This window comes from Lathamus discolor, chromosome 6 (assembly GCF_037157495.1).
Source record: "Lathamus discolor isolate bLatDis1 chromosome 6, bLatDis1.hap1, whole genome shotgun sequence".
Taxonomy (NCBI): Eukaryota; Metazoa; Chordata; class Aves; order Psittaciformes; family Psittacidae; genus Lathamus; species Lathamus discolor.
Window position 1 is genome coordinate 32,466,831 of NC_088889.1, and position 26,101 is coordinate 32,492,931.

Sequence of the window (26,101 nt, forward strand, 5' to 3'; positions counted from 1 at the left end):
TTCCACCTTATTTCAGCAGTGATTGTGTGATCATTTTTAATCAAATAATTATGTATAGTCAGAATACAAATCTCTGTAACATTTCCATAAAGGTAGCTGATCCTAAATAAAAAGGTGCAAATTTTACTGCCACAATTCCTGTTTACTCTCTCTAACACTAACATTTTAACAGAAATATCATGGCTACTGGAATCATAATGCTCTATGTAGATTTGACAGTTAAATTCACGTGGGTAGTGCTGGAAAGGGAAGTGCCTGAACAAACTGTGGTGTCTACATGTATTTACTGCATACGACAGGTGGAAAGTTTCTTTTCTACCAGTGTCAGATATTTCCAATATTTTATCTGGAGTTACAGGGCTGGGAGTTGAAACCAAATGTGCCTAAACATGCTTGGGCCAAAATGAGAGTTTTCAGTCATAATAAGCAGCTGAGTAATTATGTCTTAGTCAGAACCTGTAATCTTTTCAACACCCTCGGGTTACCCTAACAGAGGGTGTAAGGAAGGCATGTATGCACCTTTATTATGACATCAATACTGACTCATACATATAAGTGGAGTAGGATGTTCAGAGAAAAGGCTTAAAAACTTCCTTGTTAAAAATTATTAAAAAGTGTTATGAAATTATAGAATCGGAATGGTTTGGGTTGGAAGGGACCTTAAAGTTCATCTTGTTCCACCCCCACTGCCATGGGCAGGGACACCTTCCACTAGACCAGGTTGCTCAAAGCCCCATCCAGCCTGGACTTGAACACTGCCAGGAATGGGACAGCCACAGCTTCTTTGGGCAACCTGTTCCAGTGCCTCAGCACCCTTTTTCCTAATGTCTAATCTAAATTTACCCTCTTTCAGTTTGAAGCCATTTGCCCTTGTCTTATCACTACATGCTCTTCAAAAAGTCCCTCTCTAGCTTTCTTGTAGGTCCTCTTTAGGCACTGGAAGGCTGCTCAAAGATCTCCCGGGGCCTTCTCTTTTCTAGGCCGAGCACCCCCAATTCTCTCAGCCTCTTACAGGAGAGGTGCTCCAGCCCTCTCATCATCTTTGTGCCTCTCCTCTTGACTTGCTCCAACAAATCTATGTCCTTATACTGAGGCTCCAGAGCTGGATGCAGTACTCCAGGTGGGCTCTCACCTGGAGTAGAGGGGCAGGATCACTTCCCTCAACAGGCTAGTCATGCTTCTTTTGATGCATCCTAGCACATGGTTGGCTTTCTGGGCTGTGAGTGCATACGTTTCTCGGACATGTTGACCTTCTTGTCAACGAACATCCCCAGGTCCTTCTCAGGGCTGCTCTCAATCCATTGTCTGCCCATCCTGTATTTGTGCTTGGGATTTCCCTGACAAAAATACAAACATTAGGATCTTTATTGTCAAATTGAAAGGGGAACTGAATAAAGAGTTCAAAGGCAGATTTGTGTAGTGTGAATAGAGTTTGGGTAACCAGTCAGTGTGATGAGGGACAGAGTAAATTATGAACTAACCACTGAAAATGAGCCTCGTCTGGTGAATCATACCCCCATCAGGAAGTCGTTGGCACAGTCCAAGAAGATCAGCAGTGCAGAGGCACCAGGCCAGCACAGAGGGACTTTTGGGCCATAGTAAGACAAGCTAGATCAGTTAAACAAACAACTTTCAATGGGACATGAATCTGTAGAAAACATGGGTGACTGAGGCTACAAGAACTAAATCACAGTGGGTAGCTCACCTAGGAAATGCCATCATGCCATGGAAGTCTGTAAATAGGAATTACATGTGGAACAAAGTTATACCTGCAGAAGCAGCAGTTTTTCTAAACCCATTAGTTTTCAAAAAAACCCCATGTATAAGTTCTGAGAACCTGACAATTTTTTTTCTCCTCAGGGTATGGGAACATGGCCCCAAGCACTGTTGGAGGCAAAGTTTTCTGCATCTTGTATGCCATCTTCGGGATTCCACTCTTTGGCTTCTTGCTGGCTGGTATTGGAGACCAACTCGGAACCATCTTTGGGAAGGGTATTGCAAGGGTGGAAAAAGTTTTCAGAGTAAGTTCACTGTCAGTTTTTTGTTTGTGTTGTGTAACTTGCTTTTAATTCTGTTGCTATTACCTGCAGTCCTTTTTACATGTTCAGCACCATGAAATATTTGCATGTTTAGTTGAGATGATGCTTAATGTCCTTAGGGGCCTCTGCCACTGCCCTGGCAAATGCTGTTTTGCTAATTTGCTGATGGCTCACTTCAGGGATTTTCTCTTTGAAGCAGAACTTCTAGAAGTGACCTGTGTGATGCTTCCCTTGGAGGCGGAGTAACTGGAGGTAAGTCTTACCAAGGAGGGAAGGAGAGGAAGGTTTTTCTGTTGGCACAACAATCTTTTCACCCAGTGCATTTCCTTAACAGCCTTTTTCTTGCTCCATTTCATTTTCTTCATTCAACAGTAAAACTGTGAGCATGGAGCTTGTGTCACACAAGGGACAGCTTGCCCCTGGCAACCCTCTGCATAGCTGGAAAGATGAAAAGAGTATTCCTCCCAGAGGAGTTGTCCTTGTGAAATTCTGCTGCCTCTGACACAACCTCTGTGGGTCTCCACCAGATCTACATTAATTAGCAGCACAGATTAGAGCCTGAGAATGCCACATTTAGCTATTGCAGTGATCAGCCCACACACACGGTAGGAATTTTAAGAACAATTTGAACTCCGTAAAGGGGGAAAGAGATCAGTTCTTATAAAATACTCACTACCCCCACAATGTTAACAGGATATTTCAGTAGAGGAGCTGGACACATGCCACTGCTCATCTTGTAATCCAGAATGTCTGCACGGTTTCAGTGTGTAGATAATCAGGAAAACAATGATTCATTTGTGACTAGGTAAGGCTGGAAGTATTCTCTTGCAAAATATTGTGTTTTAAAGCTAGGAACTTTTCATGTTCCGTTTTAGGCAAGGGAGGCACTGGCAGAATGACACTGGTACCCCAAACACCATACATTGGCTAGTCTATGCCATCTGTCCTGCAGGAGTAATTATGTTTGGTACAAGAAAATAAACATGAACCATGTCAGAGATGTAAACCATAGCTTCTCACCACACAAGCCCTATCTACTCAGCTACTGATTATTCCTGTATGTCCCACCTTCGGTAATCTGGGGCAGAACCTGGCTACTAGTCTGCTCCCACAAACATACAAATGTGATACCCCAGAAAATGGATGTGTACAGGGTCACCATGTCCACTGGTCACAAGCATTCAGTATTTGGGTTCAATGCTGAATCAGCTCTCCCAACTCACCTGAGAAAACCATGTACACACTCAAAATCTACTTTAAAAGTTGGTAATTCTTACAAATAATTTTAATCTGGCAAAACTTTCCAGACACTGCAGGAATTAAATATTCATTCCAAGGTGTCATAGAACCTTAAAAGTAGCATTGTTATCTTACCTGTGTGAGGGAACTTATGAACAACCTGAGACTGTTTCTATAATAAGCAGCAGAACAAACCCCATTCTTTTGGCTTGCTCTGTACACACAGAGGCTGCAAGCATCTAAAGATAGAAAGGAAAGCACTCCAGAGGCAGAGTACACAGTTACAGAATACAGCAGCTGTCATTATAACGACTAAATATAGGCTAAATTCAGATAGTCTTTATTCAAACCTTGTAACAAGTATTCAGATTTGCACTGGAAGTAGATGGGATGAGCATAACTGACATATCTTCCCTCATTGTGCAGTTCAGTATACATGAATTCAGACTGGGCATAACATGCTTCTGAGGGCACGCCAGGATTTTCTGGCTTCTGAGGTGAAGCAACTGTGAATAGCTCCTGCTTGGTTACTGCTTTCACTCCTCTGGCTTACCCCAAGACACTGCGAATAGGTATGGCAGCACAGCTGGTACAGTGCAATACAGGGATGTGGGTGAGCACCAGAGAAGTGGATGGTGGCAACACTGCATCTCTGAAGCTCATGTCTCAAGAAAATAGACTATGTGCAGAAATACCGTGCCTGTCTAAACAACTCACACTTCAGTGAATCAGGGACTTGTCAGAACAGTCACATCTGCTACCTGTCTTTCAGCTTAGAGAACCTATTTTGCTCTAGATTTAAGAGATATGTAATGAAAATGCTACACTTTTTATTTTTTTTATTTATTTTTTTTTCCTGGGAGACAGCAATAGGCATTACCTTGAAAGGGTCTTGGGAAAAGTAGGTCTTAGTTTGAATATGGGACTGGGGCTGAGGCAGGGGTTAGAGAAGTCCCACTGAGCTGGGGGAAAGCTTGCTTTAATCAACTGTCAAAGCCCTATCTTTCCTAAACTTTGTTGTTTGACTTTCTGAATACATCAGACCTACCCTAGCTACTCTTTCTCTTAGAGATTCCACTTCTTTTTAGGGATTTTTGGCTTCTCTGATTTCTTTTGTTACTGTACAAGTGTCAGTAATCGCCTTTACAAATTCCTTATCTGAAAGTGGATGGAAAACAGATTCTGGGAAAGAAACTTTGTCCAGAAGAGTAACTGTGAAGAGGAGGAACACTTAAAAATAGCATTTTTTCTTTGTCTCCCCTCTGGCCATCCATGTGCTCTATTATCTCTCTCCTTGTTCTCCCTCCTCCTTTCCCTTGGCTCACATCAAACCCATACCAGACACTAGTGCGGGACTGGTGAATGAGTTCTCAGCAAAAAAGCCTTTTGAGGTTTCCTTAAAGTACCATCCTTATTTCTTCTTTCCATAGGGTAATGCAATAGCCCAGGGACCCCAGCTGCTTCACGCCAGACAGCCCCCACCCTTGCACGTTCTCGTCCAGCCCCACATCAGCATCAGTTTTGGCAGCTGAATCACACTTTCAGATGACATCATTCCCAAAGCCAGAAATTTAAATCCAGATCACTGCCTAGGCAAACTAGTGAAATCATTCTGGATCTGCACTCTTGTTACTGAACTCATAATCTGGTACACGGTCAATAGATAAACGAGTTACAATCTAAGTGATACGTTAGCTAGTAAGGTCCTATTTGCAATTCTGAATATACCGCCTGATACCTGCATTTCTGAGCAGATTAAGTTAATGGAAGATTGATAAAAAAGTTTCCTCTCCACTTCCTGGCATCTAATCAAAATAAACCAAAAGCCAACATAACCTCTTTTATTTTCTTTTATTGTTTTTCATTATTAGCCAGCATCAGTGTTATTACACCAGCTGCTAAAAACTCACTGAGGAAATGAACACCCTGACTTTTCTTTTTTAATGTAGTATTTCTGTAAGGAAAAAAGCTATAATTTAATTAAAAAAAAAAAAAAAGATAAATCACTCAAGAACTTCCACAGGGGAACTGTCCAGTGCAATGATCAATCTGCCATCTGCTGGCATCCTGTCTCTGGACAGAGCTCTCCGGATGGGTGTGAAACTCAACCTACTGGTGCACATATAGCATTATTCCAAAATGATACAAGATTCATGAGTGTAATTTCAGTGTTCAGAGCTCAGCCTTACAATTTTCTGGGTCATTTTCACCATAGAAAATAATGGTTGAGAAATATAAAAAGTTAGCCACTAGAAAGAAATCCTTTATCTCCATAATCTAGTAAAAATTTGTTACTTTTGCAGTAAAGAGGGATGTAATTATGTTCTGTTATCGGCTATTAGTACTTCGATACCATAGAAGCCAGCCAGGAACAGGGCCCCAGTGTACTAAAATTCTGTGGAAACACTGATCTGTAAACAGTACTTTCAAATGGACAGGCAAATATATAGTCAGAGAAAAGGACACGATAGTATCATATGGCAGGCTGGTTGTGAAGCAGAACGTTTTGGAGGGAAGAAGCCAGATGGAAATTTAAAAACAAAGGGAGGCTGAAAGGTTGGAAGAAGGATAGAAATTAAGTAAAGCTGATGTGAAGACACTGCTGAAAGAATGGGGAAGTAGGAGTAAATAAACACTTGCTCAGGAGGACTACAAGGATGTCATGAGGAGGGAGAAAATTAGAAGGGCCAAAGCCCAACTAGAACTTAATATCGCTACTGCTTTAAAAGACAATTAAAAATGTTTCTATAAATACATTAGAAACAAAAAAAAAAGAGCTAAGGAGAATCTCCATCCTTTATTGGATGCAGGAGAAACATGGTGACAAAGAATGAGAAAAAGGCTGAGGCACTTGATGCCTCTTTGCCTCATTATCTAATAGTAAGACTAGTTGTTCTCTGGGTATCCAGCCCTCTGAGCTGGAAGACAAGGATGGTGAGCAGAATGAAGCCCCCATAATCCAAGGGGAAATGGCTAGTGACGTGCTACATATTTCAAGTAGGTATGCACCTGAATGTACATTTCAAATCTGAGCGTCCTGAAATTTAGGGGTGAATTAAAACAAAACCTAGATACAGATCTGAATTTTGCAGTTAGTTAACACTAAGTTTATGGATATATATGTAGACAAATACTAACTAATACACAGAAAGAGCTGTGTAATCCTTCATAATCCTCATATAACATATTTGTCTAAAAATGGACTTTAGAACATTAGATGAATAAGAAAATCTAGATACTCTTTAGTGCATGCCAGGAATACCTTACAAATCTGTTGAGCATTTTAATTTCATTTTCAGTTCTTCTACTTTAAATCCAAAGCCATCTTTTTGGAAATTAGCTGATGAGAAAAGTCAAATCAAAGAATGCATGTAGAGTAAGAATCCAGAAATTGCAGCAACTGCATAGGCTCTACACAAAGAGCATGGCAGAAAGAGCAGCTTGGAAGAGCAATATACAACAGCTAGCATACATGGATGCATCAGTCAGCAAATGCTCTGCCTCTGTGTATTTCAGCTTGTCTTCCTCATCAAAGTTTATTTAGACCAAAAGAAACTGTCTTTAAAAACAAGTCAGTGCTGAGGTGTTAGACTATTTGGAATCATTTGTTCACAGCAAGTTATGGCTGATGCGCTCTCCGCAGGAAAGTAAGACTTCAGAACAGTTACTTTTTAAGCATATGGAAATTCAAACAGTGAATCTCCCACCACACTGGAGTGGGTTGTGAACCGCTTCTGACAGGTGTGCTCTTCCCTCCATCCTCTTGAAAAGCAGAAAAAAACAGGGTATGGCGAGGAAGAACGTTTCAGTCCTCTTAAACAAATACCGTCTGACAACTGTTCAAGTAAAAATGCATGAGAATTCCTGAAATCCCTGTCTAAACTCCTTCAATGCCCTTAACAAGAGTTGTACTAATTGCTTTATTAGGACGTAAAGCTGTCCAAATGCAGAGCCATCCTGACACTTCATTGTGGTATGTCTAGCAATGGCAGAAGTGTGACTGTAGACTCTGAAGGATGAAAGGCAGGAGTGGTAAAACTACAATCCTTCTCTCTGGAGTAGTTTTCTGCTGGAGATATTGCAGGCCACATCTGGTTTTGGTTTTTTTTATGTTTCTAATTGGTGGTTTAATTATGGTGATGAAGTGATAGTAGGAAGGGTTTTTTTTTTTGCTTTTGATCATTACCTGCTTTAGCAGTCCTTGTGCTCCAGTGCCAATAGAAGATACAGACAAATGGTAATTTTATGGGTGAACTAAATAACTAAGGGTGCAGGCTGTGACTTCATTGCATAAAGTGACTCTTCATCCACCAGAACCTAATTTGTTTCTGAATTCTCTTTTAGGTTCAGCTGCTAACTTGTGTTATGGTCTTGAATATGCTGGGTTTAGTCTTTGGATTGCTTTCCCTTTCAGTATATTTGAGCTGCAGGAAAGCTTCTTTTTCTTCACAGTGCTGAGATAATATGCTAGTACTAAAAAATTCTTGACAAAATATATGGATCCCAGCTTTTGGCATTTTATTTCCTCTAATTAGGCATTTAATTCAGTTTGTGATACTTATAACTAATCTGCTTCAGGTAAAGTAACTGAACTGCAGCAAACCTTTTGTTGATTATTTCATATCCACTGGTGTCTGTTGCTGAGTATAAGTTTAGAGTCTAAGGTTAGGTGAACTGGCTGTGGAGCACAACTTTCTTTAATCCTGCAAGTCAGTAACCACTTGTAAATTGGCATGTAATTTAAGCATCAATATTAACCTAAGCAGTTAAATTTCAGATCTTGAAATCTCTGAAAGACCTTTTAAATATTATTTTGGTTTTATCAACAATGTCTGTTAGGCTTGCAACAAGTACAGCATCAGCCTGAGGCAACTTCAAAGAGAGAATCATGAGGGTCTTTAAGTGTTTCTGCCTCTAAAGGGAACCCCAAGAAGTGTTGAGCTTGGAGCTAGCTGAAAGTGCATTCTTGGTGTTGCTAGAAAGAGAAGGCAGCAGCTCTAAGAAGGGAGAACATGTCAACACCACTAATATTTGCTCCAATTTTAGAATCAAATCAGTCTTGCTTAAAAGATGATAGTATAAACAGAGAAAGAAAGACTGATTTAAAACTAGGCTTTAAAACTAGCTGAAATCCAAAGTACAGCGTTACCTGGAAATCTCAAGGCCTCTCCAGTGCACTGAAACTGAAACCCAGTATGCACTGAAGTTCACCCCTCAAACTAATTATCACTGTTATTACCGTAACACCTCTTTCTGCGAGTGTTAGGCACTGCACAGTGTAGCAGTTGACTACAGGGCCCTTCATAAGAAACCTTGCACTGTTTTGCCTATTTACGTGAGGCCTTTTAATATATTTTCATTATTTGTTTCTTCATGATTTAAAATTATTAGAGGTTGAAGCATTCAATAATTCTTCTTACTGAAGTCATATTCTTGTCACTGAACTGCAGCAGTGACTATTTTACAGCTCTTAAAACCAGAATACTGTACAAAAACTAGTCAGGAATTCATGTTTCATACAAAGGCTTTATTTATTACTCTTCAGGTATCTGTCTGTATTACAGTGAATTGTGATGGTTCATTTTTCATTTGGGAAGCAGTTTTTACTACACTGCTTTCTGATTGTGGGTAGAGTGCAGCTGATGAAGTATATAAATCCAAGATCCTCTGTTATCTTCAGGGCTTTTCTCCACCTACTTTAGTTTTATAGGGTAAAACTGTATATGCCTGCTTCCTGCTAAAATTAGTATTAGTCACATAGCTTTTAATTGCAGTGAGGTTCATTGGAAATAAACCCCAAGAGCCTCAAGCAATTATGTCTCACAGAACACAAGACAAACCGAAAGCATGATTAAGAGTTTACGGAGCAGCTAGGGTTACTTAGATACTCTGTATGAAGCTTGAAAGCTAAGGTGCTTTGGTGGAAGCTGCTGATAAATGCCAAAGAACACATAAACTTTTCAATCATCATCCTGAAAGTTAATCCCTTACCTAAGCACTAATTGTGAATATTCTCCTCTTGTTATTACCTAGCCTAAAGTTTTGGTCATACTGCTGTGGAAACTTCTCTGTGTTGCTCACAGTACAGTGCTGAAATACCAAATCCTGTGTGCTAAGGTTTTGATGCAGTTGTTGTAATCTCTGAAAACCTGACTTGTATCCTAAAGAAAATCCTAACCTCAAGATTGTTTATGTTTGCAGTACAGGTAGTAAATGAAAAGCAAGACAGAAATGCAACTGCAATACAGAATCATTCCTAATACAGTGATTGCTGATCCCTTATCTCTCTCAATAAATACATAGAGCCATTCTACTTAGTGTTCTTCAGAACATCCTCCAAAATTCTTGTAGACAACCTTCAGGGAAGCATCAGAGAGTGAATGAGAGAGTATGATGGATCTTGAAATAGATGGAAATTATTTCATGAGGGTACCTGTACATGTTGCCTCATCCCAGGCATAAGGACTGTGCTGTTTTCACTGAAGGAGGCTACTTCAAAGTTATGAACAGGCTGGAGGGAGGTGGCAAATTTAGAGTTATGTTACCTTTCAAGACTGTTAAGCTGTCCTATTAACCCCTCTATTATGATTTAAATGTTTATATTTTTCATTGGCACATACATGTGTCATTGTGGCAATAAAAACTCTTTTGAGCCATGGGGCAAAGTATTTGATGCACCCTTCACCCTATGCTAGACCTCTCCTTTTGAAGGTGCTCCCTGCCCTCCTTTTACCTTTGCAGGTAAGCAGTGGCTGCTCCTACAAAATGTTGGAGAAGGACAGGGCTTTAAACTAGTTAGGAAGGGGGGAGGGGATTTAACAGGGCCTGCTGGGGACAAGCCCAAGAGGAACATGCTAGGGATTGAAGGATGGCGGGCTAAGGAGGACTATCAATCTCTTGTTTCACTTGTGGGAAAGGATAGCTTTTTAGACCCTGTCCCGCAGGGGAAAAAGGGTACTAGGACTGGCTCCCTGAAATGCCTGTACACCAATGCACGCAGCATGGGGAATAAACAGGAGGAGTTAGAAGTCTGTGTGCGGGCTAAAGGTTATGATCTAGTGGCGATTACAGAGACATGGTGGGACAGTTCACATGACTGGAATGTGGTCATGGATGGCTATGTCCTTTTTAGGAAAGATAGGTCAGCAAAGCGAGGTGGTGGAGTGGCTCTTTACGTGAGAGAGCAACTAGAATGTATTGAGTTCTGTCCGGGGTCGGATGAGGAGCAAGTGGAATGTCTGTGGGTACGAATCAAGGGGCTGACTGGCACGGGTGATACAGTTGTGGGGGTCTATTACAGACCTCCTGATCAGGACGAAGGAGTTGATGAGGCTTTCTACAGGCAACTGGAAGTAGCCTCGCGACTACATGCCTTAGTCGTCGTGGGGGACTTTAATTACCCCGATATTTGCTGGAAGACTCACACAGCCAGTCATTCACAGTCTAGGAGGTTCCTCGAGTGCATTGATGATAATTTCTTAATGCAAATGGTGGACGTACCAACTAGGGGAGCAGCGCTGCTAGATTTAGTACTCGCCAACAAGGAGGGTTTGGTCGAAGTGGTGACGGTCAATGGCAGCCTTGGCTGCAGTGACCATGAGATGGTGGAGTTTAGGATCCTGTGTGGGAGGAATAGAATACCTAGCAAAGCCACAGTTCTGGATTTCCGAAGGGCCAACTTTGGCCTCTTCAGTCAACTGCTAAGGGAAGTCTCATGGGAAAGTGTACTAGGCGGTAAAGGGGCTCAAGATAGTTGGTTAGCATTCAAGGACCGCTTCTTCCAAGCTCAGGATCGGAGCGTCCCAATAAGTAGGAAGTCAAGTAAGGGATCTAGGAGACCGGCGTGGTTAAACAAGGAGCTGCTGGGCAAACTCAAGTGGAAAAGGAGAATCTATGGATTATGGAAGGAGGGGCTGGCCGCTTGGGAGGAATATAGGACAGTTGTTAGAGGATGTAGGGAGGCAATTAGGACAGCTAAGGCCTCCTTGGAACTCAATCTTGCTAGTCGGGTTAAAGACAATAGAAAGGGCTTCTTCAAATACATAGCAAATAAAACTAACACAAGAGGCAATATAGGCCCACTGCTGAACGAAGTGGGTACCCTGGAGACAGAGGATATAAAGAAGGCAGAGGTGCTGAATGCCTTCTTTGCCTCTGTCTTTACTCCTGCAGACTCTCCCCGAGGGCCCCGGATTTCTATAGCCCCAGAAGGAGTCAGGACAAAGGAGGAGTTTGCTTTGGTAGATGAGGATTGGGTTAGGGATCAGCTATGCAATCTGGACATCTGTAAATCGATGGGTCCGGATGGAATGCACCCACGGGTGCTGAGGGAGCTGGCGGAGGTCATTGCTAGGCCACTTTCCATCATCTTTGGTAAGTCGTGGGAAACGGGCGAGGTGCCTGAGGATTGGCGGATGGCAAAGGTCACACCAGTCTATAAGAAGGGCAAGAAGGAGGACCCGGGTAATTATAGACCGGTCAGCCTTACCTCCATCCCTGGAAAGGTGATGGAACAACTTATTCTTGACTCCATCACTAGGCATATCAAGGATGAGGGGGTCATTAAGAACAGCCAACATGGTTTTATGAGGGGGAAGTCATGTATGACCAACCTTATAGCCTTCTATGAGGAAGTGACTAGGTGGAGGGATGATGGTAGAGCGGTAGATGTAGTTTTTCTTGATTTCAGTAAGGCATTTGATACTGTCTCCCACAGCATCCTCATAGATAAGCTAAGGAAGTGTGGGCTTGACGATCAAGTAGTGAGGTGGATCGAGAACTGGTTGAAAGGAAGAAGGCAGAGAGTTGTGGTCAATGGCGCAGAATCTAGCTGGAGGTCTGTGACTAGTGGAGTTCCTCAGGGGTCGGTGCTGGGACCGGTGCTGTTTAATATTTTCATCAATGACCTGGATGAGGGAACTGAGTGCACCCTCAGCAAGTTTGCTGATGACACAAAACTGGGAGGAGTGGCTGACACACCAGAGGACTGTGCTGCCATTCAGCGAGACCTGGACAGGCTGGAGAGTTGGGCGGGGAGAAACTTGATGAAATTTAACAAGGGCAAGTGTAGAGTCTTGCATCTGGGGAAGAACAACCCCATGTACCAGTACAGGTTGGGGGTTGACCTGCTGGAAAGTAGTGAACGAGAAAGGGACCTGGGGGTCCTGGTGGATAGGAGGATGACCATGAGCCAGCAATGTGCTCTTGCGGCCAAGAAGGCAAATGGCATCTTAGGGTGCATTAGAAAGGGAGTGGTTAGTAGGTCAAGAGAGGTTCTCCTCCCCCTCTACTCAGCCTTGGTGAGGCCGCATCTGGAATATTGTGTCCAGTTCTGGGCCCCTCAATTCAAGAAGGACAGGGAATTGCTTGAAGGAGTCCAGCGCAGAGCCACAAAGATGATTAAGGGAGTGGAACATCTCCCTTATGAGGAGAGGCTGAGGGAGCTGGGTCTCTTTAGCTTGGAGAAGAGGAGACTGAGGGGTGACCTCATCAATGTTTACAAATATGTAAAGGGTAGGTGTCAGGATGATGGAGCTAGGCTTTTTTCAGTGATATCCAGTGATAGGACAAGGGGCAATGGGTGTAAACTGGAGCATAGGAAGTTCCACGTTAACATCAGGAAGAACTTCTTTACTGTAAGAGTGACAGAGCACTGGAACAGGTTGCCCAGGGGGGTTGTGGAGTCTCCTACACTGGAGATATTCAAGGCCCGCCTGGACAAGTTCCTGTGTGATGTACTGTAGGTTACCCTGCTCTTGCAGGGGGGTTGGACTAGATGATCTTTTTAGGTCCCTTCCAACCCTTGGGATTCTGTGATTCTGTGATTCTGTGGGAGGAGCAGGAGGAGAATTGTGGTGTGGGGGGACACTCCTAGGGGTGAGGCATTTTACACTCTTTCCATGTTTCTGCCTGGAATTGCTGCTCTGACTTCCTCCTTTTACTTTCCTTCCACGCTTCTGGGATCTTTATCCCACCTGGAGTAAAATTCATTCCCTGTGGGCCAGTTACCTGAAAGAACGCTGTTTTGTTACTTGGCTAGTCACAAATAGTGGGTGTTTCTTTTAGAAAGACAGCAATATTGCAGTCTTTATAGTATTAATAAGAAATCTCATGGTAAATATAAAATACACTTTGGAGGCTTCTGCCAGAGTTTCTTGCAGAGGGTGATATATGCTATTATAACTGAGAAGGGCAAGAGAAGGCTGCTCAGTTGGTTATTTGAAATTAAGCAAAAACTGAAAACTGCAGTTCAGAAACAGATATAAGAAGTCCAGTCTAAAGATCTACTCCCTTTATCAAAAGGTTACTCTTTAACCTTTCAATATCTAGTCCAAAAAACCACCCACTTTAGCCTTACAAATGCTGGTGTTGTAACATACATTATTACTAGGGCAATGTTCTGAAGGAATCCTGATGCTTTATTCCACTGTGGAGCAAGAAAACAAAACAAATAACAGAACAAAAAATAAAAGCCCAAAAAGAGCTAAAAAAAAAAGAGTATTTAATTTCTGCACCCTGCTAAGAGGAGATATTTATAACATGAAGTAAAATTTTCCTTTTCTTGCTAGGTCTTTTGAAGTGGCCATGTCATACGATAGATAACTAGATCACACATTGATCTAGCTACACTAATTGTCTTTCTCTGTTTCAGTGCATTTCTTAATTAGATGCTGAGCAGATGCTCAGAAATATATGCTTGCTGCTCAATGTCACTTTTCTTTGCACCAGCATAACTGCATTTTTTTTCCCTTGAATTGCACTGATGAATGAAAGCATTGACTCAACAATGGCCAGAACCAGGATTATCCATTCAGGTACAGGGAAGTGATATAGAATGACTGTTATTAATCCGTTCTTGCACTCCCTGGAAGAAGGGAATACTGGTGTAACTCAGAAAGGATTTGAAGTAATGCAAGCAGGAAGGAAATCCACAGTGACAGTTACAGGCAACATTGAGGTTGGTTCAACCATAGTTCTGATCATCAAGGAGCCCAGCGCTGTGCCGATCGTTTTGTACATCCTATTGAGATTGGCATCACACCCTACTGAGGTATGTGCCAGGCTCTGGTTCAGGGCTAGCTTGCATTTGACTGAGCTGAAAGGCAAGCAGTGCGAGTCTATGACTACCTGCACTGCCTATGCTAGCCTGGTATAAATGTTTTGACTAAGGACATACCTAACTTTTGCAGCTGAGAAAAAAGATAGACTAATAGAACTGATATATGTGATATTCTGTTTTGTGCTTTGAGTACAAGGACTGGTTTTCCTCTTGTTTAAGTATTTTGATCTGGAGAAAGTGATTTAACAAGCTGTTTAATTAGTGCATGGGCAGAGACAATCTCTTCCAAGAATTGTTGGCAGCATAGGAAAGGGCATAAAAGCTAAGAGAAGGTGAAGAGGACAAAAGAAATGTTAAAGAAATGTGTTTTCTTTGAAGGAGTGCTCCAAAATGCAAAGCCTTGTGAGAGAGGTGATAACAGCATGTTCCATGCAGGCACATTATTCTAGCACTAAAAATATGACTTTGGTTATCTAGCCAAAAAGGTAAACAACTTGCTTGGAGTCTTGGGGATATCTGTCAGAAATTCAGAGAAGAAAATGCTTGGAAGATGGAGGAACCATCTGAGCTCACTGTGAAGCAGCAAATGTTCCAGTGCTATTTTTAGTGGAGTAGTATTGTGAAATGGGAGGTGACACTACAAAATCTTGGAATAAGCATGTTTGAAATAAGCTATTCATGGAAATATGTATGTTCCATATATTTAGAATATAGTCTAGTCTGATAAATTACTAGCATCCTTTATTCCTATACTTAATGTCTCCTACTCTTTTTTTTAAGGAATATGCCTTATCCCTGTGGTCTCAGCATGGGAAATTTATAACCTTGTTTGGTCCTTTTGTTGTCAACAGACAGGTTAAAAAAGTTGTGCCCAAGTTAATTCACACAAAAAGGACAGGAGACGTAAATGAATCCAGTTATCTGCTTTGATCTGTAGGACCAGATAGAGAGAATATGGGAAAAAAATCTTTTACTCATGAAATTATTGGACAAGATCAAACCTGATAAGACCCCCATGTATGTAATAGAAAATAACGAAAAAAAAGAGGTCACAATTATTGCTGGAAAAGATGCATAAGAACAGAATTGTACTGATAAGGGTACTTTCATGATAATATCTGTGTTCACCCCTCTTGGCACTACAGCTGGTTGATGGTAGGTTGTTTGAATGAATATGAGCAAGATGCTGCTGCTCAGGTCTTGGAAGACAAATGCAGAGACTGGAAGAATGAAGACCTTAGGCCCTCTGTATGTGAGGATCGGGTCTGAGATCATTTTAGGAACCTGAATGTGCACAAGTCCATGGGACCTGATGAAATACATTTGTGTGTCCTGAGGGAGCTGGCAAATGAAGTTGCTAAGCCACTGTCGATCATAGTTGAAAAATCATGGCAGTCAGGTGAAGCTCCCAACGACTGGAAAAAGGGAAATATAGAACCCATATTCAAGAAGGGGAAAATAGAAGACCTGGGGGACTATAGGCTAGTCAGTCTCACCTCTGTGCCTGGCAAAATCTTGGAGCAGATTCTCCTGGAAGGCATGCTACGGCACATGAAAAACAACAAGGTGCTTGGGGACAGCCAGCATGGCTTCACTAAGGGGAAATCCTGCCTGACCAATTTGGTGGCTTTCTATGATGGGGCTACAGAACTGATGGACAGGGGTAGAGCAGTTGACGTAGTCTACCTGGACTTGTGCAAAGCGCTCAACACTGTCCTGCACAATATCCTTGTCTTTAAACTGGAGAGACATAAATCTGATGCATGGACCATTTGGTGGATAAGGAATTGGCTGGATAGCCACGCAGAGAGTTGTGGTCAATGGCTCAATGTCCAACTGGAGATTGGTAATGAGTGGTGTTGCTCAGAGATCAGCATGATCAGGGAGCTGGAGCACAGAGGCAGGCTACAAAATTGGGCTGTTCAGCCTGGAGAAGAGAAGGCTGCGTGGAGACCTCATAGCAGCTTTCCAAAATCTGGACAGGGCCTACAGGGATGCCAGAGAGGGACTCTTCATCAGGGACTGTAGCAGTAGGACAAGGGGTAGTGGGTTTAAACAGGGGAAGTTCAGGTTACATATAAGGAAGAAGTTCTTTACTCTGAGGGTGGTGAGGCACTGGAACAGGTTGCCCAAGGAAGTGGTAAATGCTCCATGCCTGGCAGTGTTCAAGGTCAGGCTGGACAGAGCCTTAGGTGACATGGTCTAGTGTGAGGTATCCCTTCCATGGCAGTGAGTTGGAACTAGATGATCTTAAGGTCCTTTCCAACCCTAGCCATTCTATGATTCTATGTCAGTGGTATTGCCTGTTTACCTACTTTCAAGGTAGCTAAATTCTAAAAATCAGCACCTTCATTAGTAAATTGACATGACCCGTAGTGAATATATCACAGAAAACTGTTATTTTTTCTTTGATTCCTCCTTTAGTCTTTTCCAGATTAACTCTAGGTGGATTTAAATTGAAGTCTCTCTTGTTAGCAGGCACTAATCTATTCATATTTGATTAATGTCTTACAAATTATCTGCTTCTTCAGTGCAAAGAAAACTTGTTAGTAAAATAGAACTAACAGGGGGAAAAAAAAGCAGTAGAAAACATCTATTTTAAAAGTGTTTTCATTTTACTTACACTGCTATGAGATGAACTACTTTTCTTGGAGAAAGGACTCTTTCACTGTTTCATTTTGACACCTCTAGAAAACTCTGTATTTATGCCACAAAATGGGCTCAGAGGATGTGTTAGCCTGGCTGGAGTTGCTCAGCTACTTACCAATGTTGCAAATACTGTTTAAAAGAGAAGTTTGTATAAGTCTTTCAGATTTCTCAACCTTCAGTGTAATATATGTGTGTGCATATATATGTGTATATATATATGTTTGTTTGTTTTAATAATGACCTGGTACAGCATAATACAGCAGTGGCGTAGGCTAATCTAAGTCTCATCTTCATACAACTGTGCCAAAACTGGAATGTAAAGGCTGTGTTTCCTTATTCCTGAGAACCTGGGCAGCAAAAAATTGTGTTCTTTGTAGTAAAATAGTAAGGCCAACTCCATCTGCAAAAACCTCATGCAAACCAACCTTTTTTGTAATGTATGGTTACTGCAATGTACATGTTCCATGTACATGTTCCACATTTATGCCTTGGCATTTTTTTGGTCTGTAAGAATTATGTGAATGTCCTCTGAACGCATGTCTAACTGTAAAAAGACCCCCCTTTTCACTTATATCCTGAATTTCATGTGTTATTGTACACTAAATAATTTTTCTTCTGAGTCTTGCTTTTGTGCTCTTTTCAGTAGCTCTAAAAACACCTGATTCACCATTGCTTTCTGACTTCATTTGTACCAGTGGAAGAGTAAGAAAAGAATAGACACTCAGCAGCTCTGTTTTTGTGTGACTGAGGTGCACAATAACCCTGAGTCAGACCTTTCTGCAGATTGTCTCATTAACGTTGCTACCATTTTTACTTCAAAACCCAGCAAACTTCGGCTGATTTTGTCACTCCTGCGCAAGTGGATGTCCTGAACATTTGGTACTGATTTACAGGCCATTCTGTCCACTCCTGTTTCTGACATGAGAAAGACAATCCTGACACATAGAATTTTAATGTTACTGTTTGGGACTGGAGGAAAGATTACTCGGCATAACTTTGCTTTCCTTGTATTGCTTGGCAGCTCCAAAATACTTTTTGTCCGAGGACTTCTGATACTATACAGCACTGCATATGCCTCCTAACCTCAAGTGGAGCAAGGTGTCTGCCATTTCATTTTTATGTATCAGGAAACTGGAGCATTTAGTAGATGTGAACAAGTCATGGTGACCACACTAATAAGTAAACAATAGCTTGGTTAAGTCCTAGTCCTCCATGACTAAAAGTGAGTATGTTGGTATAAGACACCATGTAACACACATGGAATCAATCGTTTTCTGTTCACCACATACAATGTGTCTGAAATCCTGCTATTATGAATATGTCCATATCTCTTAAGGAAGCTAGATCATCCTTTAGTACTTCAGCAAATTGTCCAGAAAAAGAGGCAATAAGAAGTCAAGGCAGATTTTGTATTCTCATGTTGTTTTTCTTCTTGGTACTCCAGCGGCAGTTTTTTCCATGTTTTGTATTGGATTAACCTTATTTTTGGCATCATATTGCTAATCCTATTTAAATATTTCTGTTCAGCCAGATGCAGAAAGCAATGTGCAATGCGCACACACAAAAAGAAAAAAATAAGTGTAGGGATCATCTCAGTTTCAGAACTAAAATTATCTATGAAACATGGCTACCCGGGTTCTAAATGCAGAGCTTCCCAGATCAGATGAGTGCCTCATGAGAATCTGACATTACACTCTAAAAGAAATGCTTGTGCTTTAGTGGAAGCATTAGTACTGTTCACATGCTGGTTAGATATTAACCAGCTCAGGCAATATCCCTTCTGTATATTACAAAGATAACTTCTGAGACCTTATTTCCTGTCTTGGCAATCTGAAATCTGAAAATAGATCACATTTCTGGGTTAAGGAAGATGCTTGATTTGGAAAACTAATTTGAAAGTATGAGACTTCCTGTGACACCCACATTCCTTTTCCAGGATAAATACAGAATTTACACTGCCACTGTAATTAATCCACAGTAAGATATCTAGTAAGTTCCAGGTTTCTTGTGAAACTATCAGATTTTATTTACAGCAGCGAATATCTGAAATAAACATGCCAGAGTCAATTGTATTAATCCAAGCTTGCATCAATATGACTGGAAACAAATCTAAGTTTATATTAAATATATTGAGAGTTTATGTGATCTAGGAGTGTAAAATGTTGCAATTACACTGCCTGTATTTGTATTCTGTTTATAGCAGCCAATAACACACATACTCTTTGTTCAAGAGCTTTCCAGTGTGGATTTATGTAGGTAATTTTGTCTCAGGTTGTTTGGTATTTGACATACATCTTTGATTTCTGGAGTAAACTGATAATACAGCTATCTATTTTTTAACCTTAATTTTTGTGAATGAAATTCTGAGTGTGGAAAATCAAACCCATGAATTATTGATACACAGCATTTAATTCTGTTTTTTTACAGGAAAGAAAGGGGTTTTTTTTCATTTTAGTCTTGGTCATGCTTATTGAATGCTTGATGTTGGTGAGGCAGTGTAGGTGTACATACACGTGTATGGATATATGAATGTGCATTTTTTTCTTACACATTGAAGCTGAACTGGAGTGTACTGCAGCCTTTCTGAAGCTCAGGGCTGTTCTTCCAGCCTTTGTTTCTTAGCAGTTAGTAACTGCCTAGTGCATGGATAATGGGAAGCACAATTTTCTGGGGCCTGAGGTAGAGGTTCACAATTACCCAGGCAGGACTCTCACTAACGGTGAGGGAAGGTTGTATTCCACCTAATAAGCTCAAAGAAGGGAGAAAGAGGTATACCAGATGACACCAGCATAATCACTCTGCTGTTTACAAGGTATGTGACTGATCCAGAAATCTTCTCAAAAAAAATGTTTTTTTTCCTTTTTTTTTTTTATTATTTTATTTCCTGTTTCTAGAAAAAGCAAGTGAGTCAAACAAAGATCCGGGTGATCTCTACCATTGTCTTCATCCTGGCAGGCTGTGTTGTCTTTGTGACCATTCCTGCAGTTATCTTCAAACACATCGAGGGATGGACAGCCTTGGAGTCCACCTACTTTGTAGTTGTCACTCTGACTACTGTTGGCTTTGGTGACTTTGTAGCAGGTGAGCAGCTTCCATCCTAGTCACTGTGCATGAGAACATTGGTTCTTAGAATTGGTTTTCTGGTGTAGAGAGGAGGCTTTTCATAATGTATTATATTCCGGGTGTTTCTGTTGAGGTTACTGTGCAACAGGACACTAGGTTGATTTAAGATCCAGGTGCTTTGGCATCTGCAGATTGCAAGCTTTCAGCAGCGTAGATAATGGAAGCATAGGAAGCCCTGATTATCCTTTATTGGGCAATGAATTATGCACAAGTCAAATTACTCTCCCATAGGATTCAAGATTTGTATTAGTCCATTAGGGCTCAATCTGAGCCTGACTGCAGAAGCAAGTAGCCAAAATGATGAATGGATGAAGCTGTTACGAAGTAGGGCTGAACCGTAGGGCTGAGCCGTAGGGCTGGCGAAATCTTATTGAACACAGTAGTGGGCTGCTACTACAGGAGCTGCAGCTTTTCAGAAACTACATCCTCTAATCTTGGCAGAAAGTCTGACATTGCAGTTGCCTTGTTAAAGAAGACTCCTGTAGGAAGAGAAGGACTAATGGTATATGCACCTCAGTGCTAGGCGGATACTCTCCCAGATTAATACAGTGCTAGCAGGAACTATAAATACCCATGCTTATCAGCTTCTGAAGAGAGAGTCAAGATTGTTGTCTGGAAAGATGAGATGTTTTTCCCCCCATACAACTGCTTTGCTAATGACAAGTTGGTTAAATAAGTGGATTTTTTTTTTTCCCCATTACTGCATGACCTCTACTCTTCATTCCTGTTAGTGCTCCTAATTAAAGGCATTAAGATCCCTGTGTTATAGCCATATTACACTACTGTTTTGTTACGTCCTTTCAGTGAAATACAAATGGGTTAAAAACATCAAATGAAACTACAGGGATATGTAGTTTTCTTTGCTGAAGAGCTGCAGACAAGTCGTTTTGTAGAGAAGACTCTAATCCTCCTTTTTTTTGTGACATAGTGGTATAGAAGACATGAATTAATGAGCAAAAAAAGGCACTGAACAAAGAAAGCCCCAGATATGAAAAAGAGGTGTTTTACAACCATGCAGATGCAGAAATGATTGAGCTTGGTCCGTTTTAACCACTTAAATGTGAAGAGAAGCTCACTGATATTCTGTCTTTGTGGTGCCACATCGTGAAATAAATAAAATTCACAATATTTTTCTGAAGCATATCACACTTCAGTATTGGATTTTTTTTTTAATAGTATAATAGTAAAAATAAAACAACAACCAAACTCTGAACATTAAATGATTATATCCAGCAAGATTAGGAGAATATGATTTGCAGCTGGATGGCTACACAACCAGGATTTTTCAAAAGCCAAATAGATGATCCTGAATAAGAAAACTTCAGAGACAATCTGATGATAAGAGTTTAAGGCAAGTGATCACCAGGAGATTTGGCTTTTATTGCTGGTTTTGAGACAGATTTTCTGTCACTTTTATTTTCTGTCACTTTAATCTCTCAGTATCTTTGTCTCTTCAACATCAAATAAAAAATTCTACATTGTATTGGGTAAAACAGCATCAATGGAGCTATACTGATTTATTCCACCTAGAATATGTTCCGACTCTTGGCAGACTGGAAGGTTTTTGTACTACTGATGGAGATAAAATTGTGGATGGAGCCTGAAAAAAACCAGAATATCTGATAGGCTGAAAAAAGTGGTCTCATACTTTCTCAGCTGCCTGGTTACTCTGTAAAATAGAACTAGACAATCTGTTTCATAGCAGGCTTCCTCGGGGACACATATGATCAGAAGAGCCTTGTTGTACTCTAGCAACAGCAGCTCCCACCTCCCATTGTTTCACACTCTTAAAGACTGGAAAAAAGAAAGTGATTCATGAAGTCTACGGGGAGAGATTACCATCAAACCCAGTATTTGGGTCCCTGCCAATTCTCAAATGTCTGACTTTCCGTGGGGATGTTCAAACACCGTATGTACACTCATACTGAGTCTGGATAAAATTACAGAGTCAGGAATGTCTCAGATTGCAAAAAGCTCTGGGGAAAATGCTGAACTGTGTTGTCTGGTGATGGGGGGGAAATCCTAGAATCCCTCTGTAGTCATACAGAAGTACATCTTGACGTCTAGCTCTTGTCTAACTAAGGCTGGAGTCCAGGAAATATGCAATCCTCTTCCTGAGTCCCCTGGTAGGCTTGCTCTGCAGGCAGAGATTTTACACAGGTACCACCAAGGTGGTGTTTGTTTGCCTGCACTGAGGGATATGGTTGTGCCTATGGGGCTGAGCAAACTCTTTGCCTCTTGCTCACTTCAGCTCAGGGCTGTGCCCACTTCTCACTGGCTCTCATTCTTGCACTGTGCATAGCACTGTGATAGGGCTGGGAGTCTCAAATGTGAGGTTGTGTTTGCTTTCTTTTGAAAAAGCTTACTCTGCTCTGTGGTAGGCAGCAGTGTGACTGCTACTGCATTTGTTTGAGGCTCTTTGTAGTTCTTTAGATTTGCCAGCTCATCCCAAGACTTGCATGAAGACCATATAGGGTATTTGTTGCTTCATTTGATCTGCATCTCCTCTCAAGTCACTGCTCAGAGAATACAAGCCTATAACTGATACCCAAGCAGACAGTATATCCTTATTCTCAGGGCTGATGCACAGTTGGCTTCCTGTCAAGCATCCTGATTTGGAGAGGAAGCTACTTTTCTTTCTCCTGCATATAGGTCTCTCAGTCCTGAGGCTAAAGCCATAAAATATAGAAACTATAACCTGAGGGAGTTGAACTGTAAAGTTTCTCAGCTACCAGGCTGCAGGCAGTCTAGAATAAGGAAGGCTAGCTGTATTAAACTTTTCTCTTGGGAACGTGTTCATGCTGTTGCAAGTACTAGCAAAGTAGGTATTTCAGACTTTCTTCAGAGTATGCGCAATGGAAGAAAAGTGTTTACGAGGTGCTCTTGGCAGGTCTCATAGCAGCAGAACAATAGGTAATTTTGGCAAGTCTTAAAATGAGAACAGACTGTGTTCCTCCCATCTGACAGGCCTCTTGGCTATTTTTAGAACTACAGTGGTGTTGGCAAGAGTCAAGAAATACTTCCAGGCATTTTTCAGAATTGCAGTTATTTTTTTATAATTTTGGCGTCTCATGATTCCTAAGCAGAAGTATATGCTTATTGCAGGAGGAAATTCTAACATCCATTACCGGGAGTGGTATAAACCCTTAGTGTGGTTTTGGATCCTTGTTGGCCTTGCCTATTTTGCTGCTGTCCTGAGTATGATTGGAGACTGGCTAAGAGTCCTGTCCAAGAAGACAAAAGAAGAGGTATGACTAGTAGTTTTTCAGTGATTTTTCATTTTATAAGAGAGCTTTAAGTGCCTGATTTCTGCTTGTCCTAAAGAAGGATGCCTCTCTGCATGACCAGTACTCAATATTCCCCATGGTTTACTTCACTGGCTGCCTTTGGTATCCAGTTTGCTCTGATCTTTAGGGAGGAAAAGAACCAACAGAAGCAACCTAGGTTGTTCCACCTCTATCAGTACTACCAAATACACAGAACACATCAGTAGGATTGCAGTTATCAATAAGGCCAGTCTTCACTCTGAAACTAGCTACAAAATTGTGATAAAAACATTAGTGTTCTCCCCTTAAAAATTGGAGATACGTGGGTTTTGAAGACATTAATTGTCTCTCTTTGTTAAGAAACAAGAATCTGCCTTCAAAACAGTGATTTATATTGAGTTTTTCTACTTTACCTTATGCCAGGGAATACGGTTCTGAAGAAAGGTTTAGATTCAGGCCCCTTACTGAGTACTGTACTATTCAAAATTGAAGAAACTGAGTAGCCAGCATTGGGGAGAACATGATTAAATTAACTCAGAGCATATCTTCCATGATACAAAGACATTATTGCTAATGTTTCACTCAAACAAGGTTGGAAAATAGAAGCCAGTTGCATGACTCCTGAGCTGAAGACTGTTGTGGAGGATGTTAATAGAATTTCAGTTTTTAAGGCAATCTCCTCCTGCACTACCAGCAAAACTAACCTGGCAGGGTTAACCAAAGAACAGGCATAGACAAAGTTTGGCAGAGGAGTAGTGGTAGTTATTTTTTATGAAGTCATCTGTGCTACCTGAGGCCCAGTGCCTCCTCTTTGCATCTCCATTGATAAAAGGGGGCTTAACAGAACTTTTGGCTGTCAGGTTGATCATTAGCAGGCACCTAGAGGTGTGAATCTGGTATCTCATGGTGGATGTAACATGCTTGCTGCCATCAGTAATGAAGTGCTAAATGGATACTTGGTCATCTGGCCTGAGGAGCCAAAGATGACCTCTTTGGGGATCACTGAGTGCAGAACCTGAGTTATTCATTATAACAGCCATGGAGGCTCTTTGTTCTTAGCTTTATTCTTATGCCATTACGTGCAAAGGAGTAAAACAGATCAAAGCAGTGAGATATTTGAAGATATGCTTATGGTGCCCACACAGAATATGTGTTGAAAACTCCTCCAGCTGGCTTGAGAGGGTGGTATTTGGACAGTTATGAGATTGAAACCTCCTTTTAAGACTGTAGACTGGATCAGTCAGCAGTCCATTTACAATTATCTAACAGGTATTTCCAACGTTAACTGTCACTGAACAGAACCTTCAGTGGGCTTGAACAGCTCCATCCATGAGCAATATGGGAAAATACATTACTGTATTGCTACACTGGTTGTTGTGCTGTTCTGAAGCACATTTGGTACATCTCTGTATGTGATTAATTTTCCCTAGTCCTGGACATCTACCACTGACATTATAAAGTAGGAGTTTTATTCTTAAGCAAGAAGGGATTAGTGTGAACACCTCCCATCACATAATACAGCTATAAAATGCGTGAGGTGGCAAAATGTGAAACAGGCAGACAGGTTTATGCCACATAAGCCATTACCCAGTCATGAGTTGGTATGCTTAGAGCTTGCCCAGTATAACCACTTTGCTCCTGAAATTTGGGTCCAGATGGATGCACTGGAGCTGGGACTGGTCTCTGATTTCATGCCAGAGAAGAAAGTGCCTGCACTGCTTTTGTATAGAAAAGGCTGTAGCCCTGTTTTTGGTTGTGTTTCTCTCTTTTTTTCCCCTTGTTTTTGTTTTGTTGTTTTTTTTTTTGTTGTTTGTTTGGTTTTTTTTTTTCTTTTTTTATTCATTTCTGTCTCTTGTTGTTTTAAAGGTTGGAGAAATAAAAGCCCATGCAGCGGAGTGGAAAGCAAACATGACAGCTGAGTTCAGAGAGACACGGAGGCGGCTGAGTGTGGAGATCCATGACAAACTTCAGCGGGCAGCCACCATCCGGAGCATGGAGCGCAGGCGCCTGGGCCTGGACCAGCGAGCCCACTCTTTAGACATGCTCTCTCCAGAGAAGCGCTCTGTCTTTACTGCCTTGGAAGCAGGGCGCTTCAAAGCCTCATCTCAGGAAAGCATCAATAACAGACCTAACAACCTGCGCCTTAAAGGGTCAGATCAGCTCAACAAGCACGGGCAGGGAGCATCCGAGGACAACATCATTAACAAGTTTGGATCATCTGCTAAAATGAGCAAAAGGAAAAACAAAGACCTCAAAAAGACCATCCCTGAGGATGTGCATAAAATTTATGAGACCTTCCGAAACTACTCCTTGGATGAAGAAAAAAAGGAAGAGGAGACGGAGAAGATGTGTAATTCTGAGATCTCTTCTAGCACTGCAGTCCTGACCAACTGCATCCAGCAGCACTCAGACCTGGAGAATGGAGTGATCCCCAGTGAAACCAAAGAAAGGGAACATGAAAACAAAGTGTTACTTGAAGACAGAAATTAAATGTAAAAGATGCTTGACTTGAATTAACAATGTTAATGTTTTTATATACATATATATATTGAGACACGTGCCTTATACAAACTCCTTGTTCAGTCTGAATTATATAGCATCGAAGAATATTTCACTGTGCCATAAAGACTCAAGCTTGCTCTGCCAAAACAAATCAGGAACACAGCACTGCAGAATGGCAACAGAAAGCTACGCACATGGAAATTTCAGCCTGTATAAAATTACCA

The 26,101-nt window shown here is 41.3% G+C and overlaps 1 protein-coding gene across 1 annotated transcript in view; it reads left to right on the forward strand.

The window, feature by feature from the left end:
- KCNK10 (potassium two pore domain channel subfamily K member 10) overlaps positions 1 to 25,865 on the forward strand; it is a 62,853-nt gene extending 36,988 nt beyond the window's left edge. Inside the window, exons 4-7 of the mRNA XM_065685200.1 lie at positions 1,861 to 2,021; positions 19,881 to 20,067; positions 23,215 to 23,357; positions 25,242 to 25,865. Coding sequence (XP_065541272.1) covers positions 1,861 to 2,021; positions 19,881 to 20,067; positions 23,215 to 23,357; positions 25,242 to 25,865 — 1,115 coding nt within the window. The remainder of the gene's footprint in view (positions 1 to 1,860; positions 2,022 to 19,880; positions 20,068 to 23,214; positions 23,358 to 25,241) is intronic.
- Positions 25,866 to 26,101: the final 236 nt, after the last annotated feature.